The 498-nt window shown below is 28.9% G+C and overlaps 1 protein-coding gene across 1 annotated transcript in view; it reads left to right on the forward strand.

Moving 5' to 3' along the window:
• TRIADDRAFT_60732 (uncharacterized protein) overlaps positions 1-262 on the forward strand; it is a gene marked incomplete at both ends in the record, with an annotated part of 1233 nt that extends 971 nt beyond the window's left edge. Inside the window, one exon of the mRNA XM_002116662.1 lies at positions 196-262. Within this exon, the coding sequence (XP_002116698.1) occupies positions 196-262 (67 nt within the window). The remainder of the gene's footprint in view (positions 1-195) is intronic.
• Positions 263-498: the final 236 nt, after the last annotated feature.

Raw genomic sequence — 498 nt, forward strand, 5'->3', positions numbered from 1 at the left:
ATACGAGTATACTATACACACCGTATCTTTCCATAATCATTGCTCAGAAAGTTGTTAGTCCATTAACTATAAGAATTTTTTGAGGCAATTTTAAGTGAAATATTACGGTAAAGCATAGTAATTGCGTTATATTTTCTTTTAGCTCTGTTAATACCATATCATATATTACCATAACTAATATATTTGCATTAACAGCCTTCCTTTACACATTGGATTTGCCAACTGTCTCACTTACTGCAAAATAATAAAAAAGGAGAAATGAAATTTAACGTCTTAATATGTAACATGATCAATGATACAATGTCAGTTGCACTAAAAATTCGTGAATTTCTCGGCATTTGAAAGTAATTATGGTAAAATTAAACCTTGCTTTCACCAAGATTTTATTATCAGTTTGATTTGAACGCATTGCTGGCAGATACTACAGATATAAAATTAACCGATTAATAACCTAAAAATTACGGTAACCTAATTGCTTCAACAACAAAATACTAATTT

The sequence above is a fragment of the Trichoplax adhaerens genome, genomic scaffold (assembly GCF_000150275.1).
Source record: "Trichoplax adhaerens TRIADscaffold_17 genomic scaffold, whole genome shotgun sequence".
Classification (NCBI taxonomy): Eukaryota; Metazoa; Placozoa; class Uniplacotomia; order Trichoplacea; family Trichoplacidae; genus Trichoplax; species Trichoplax adhaerens.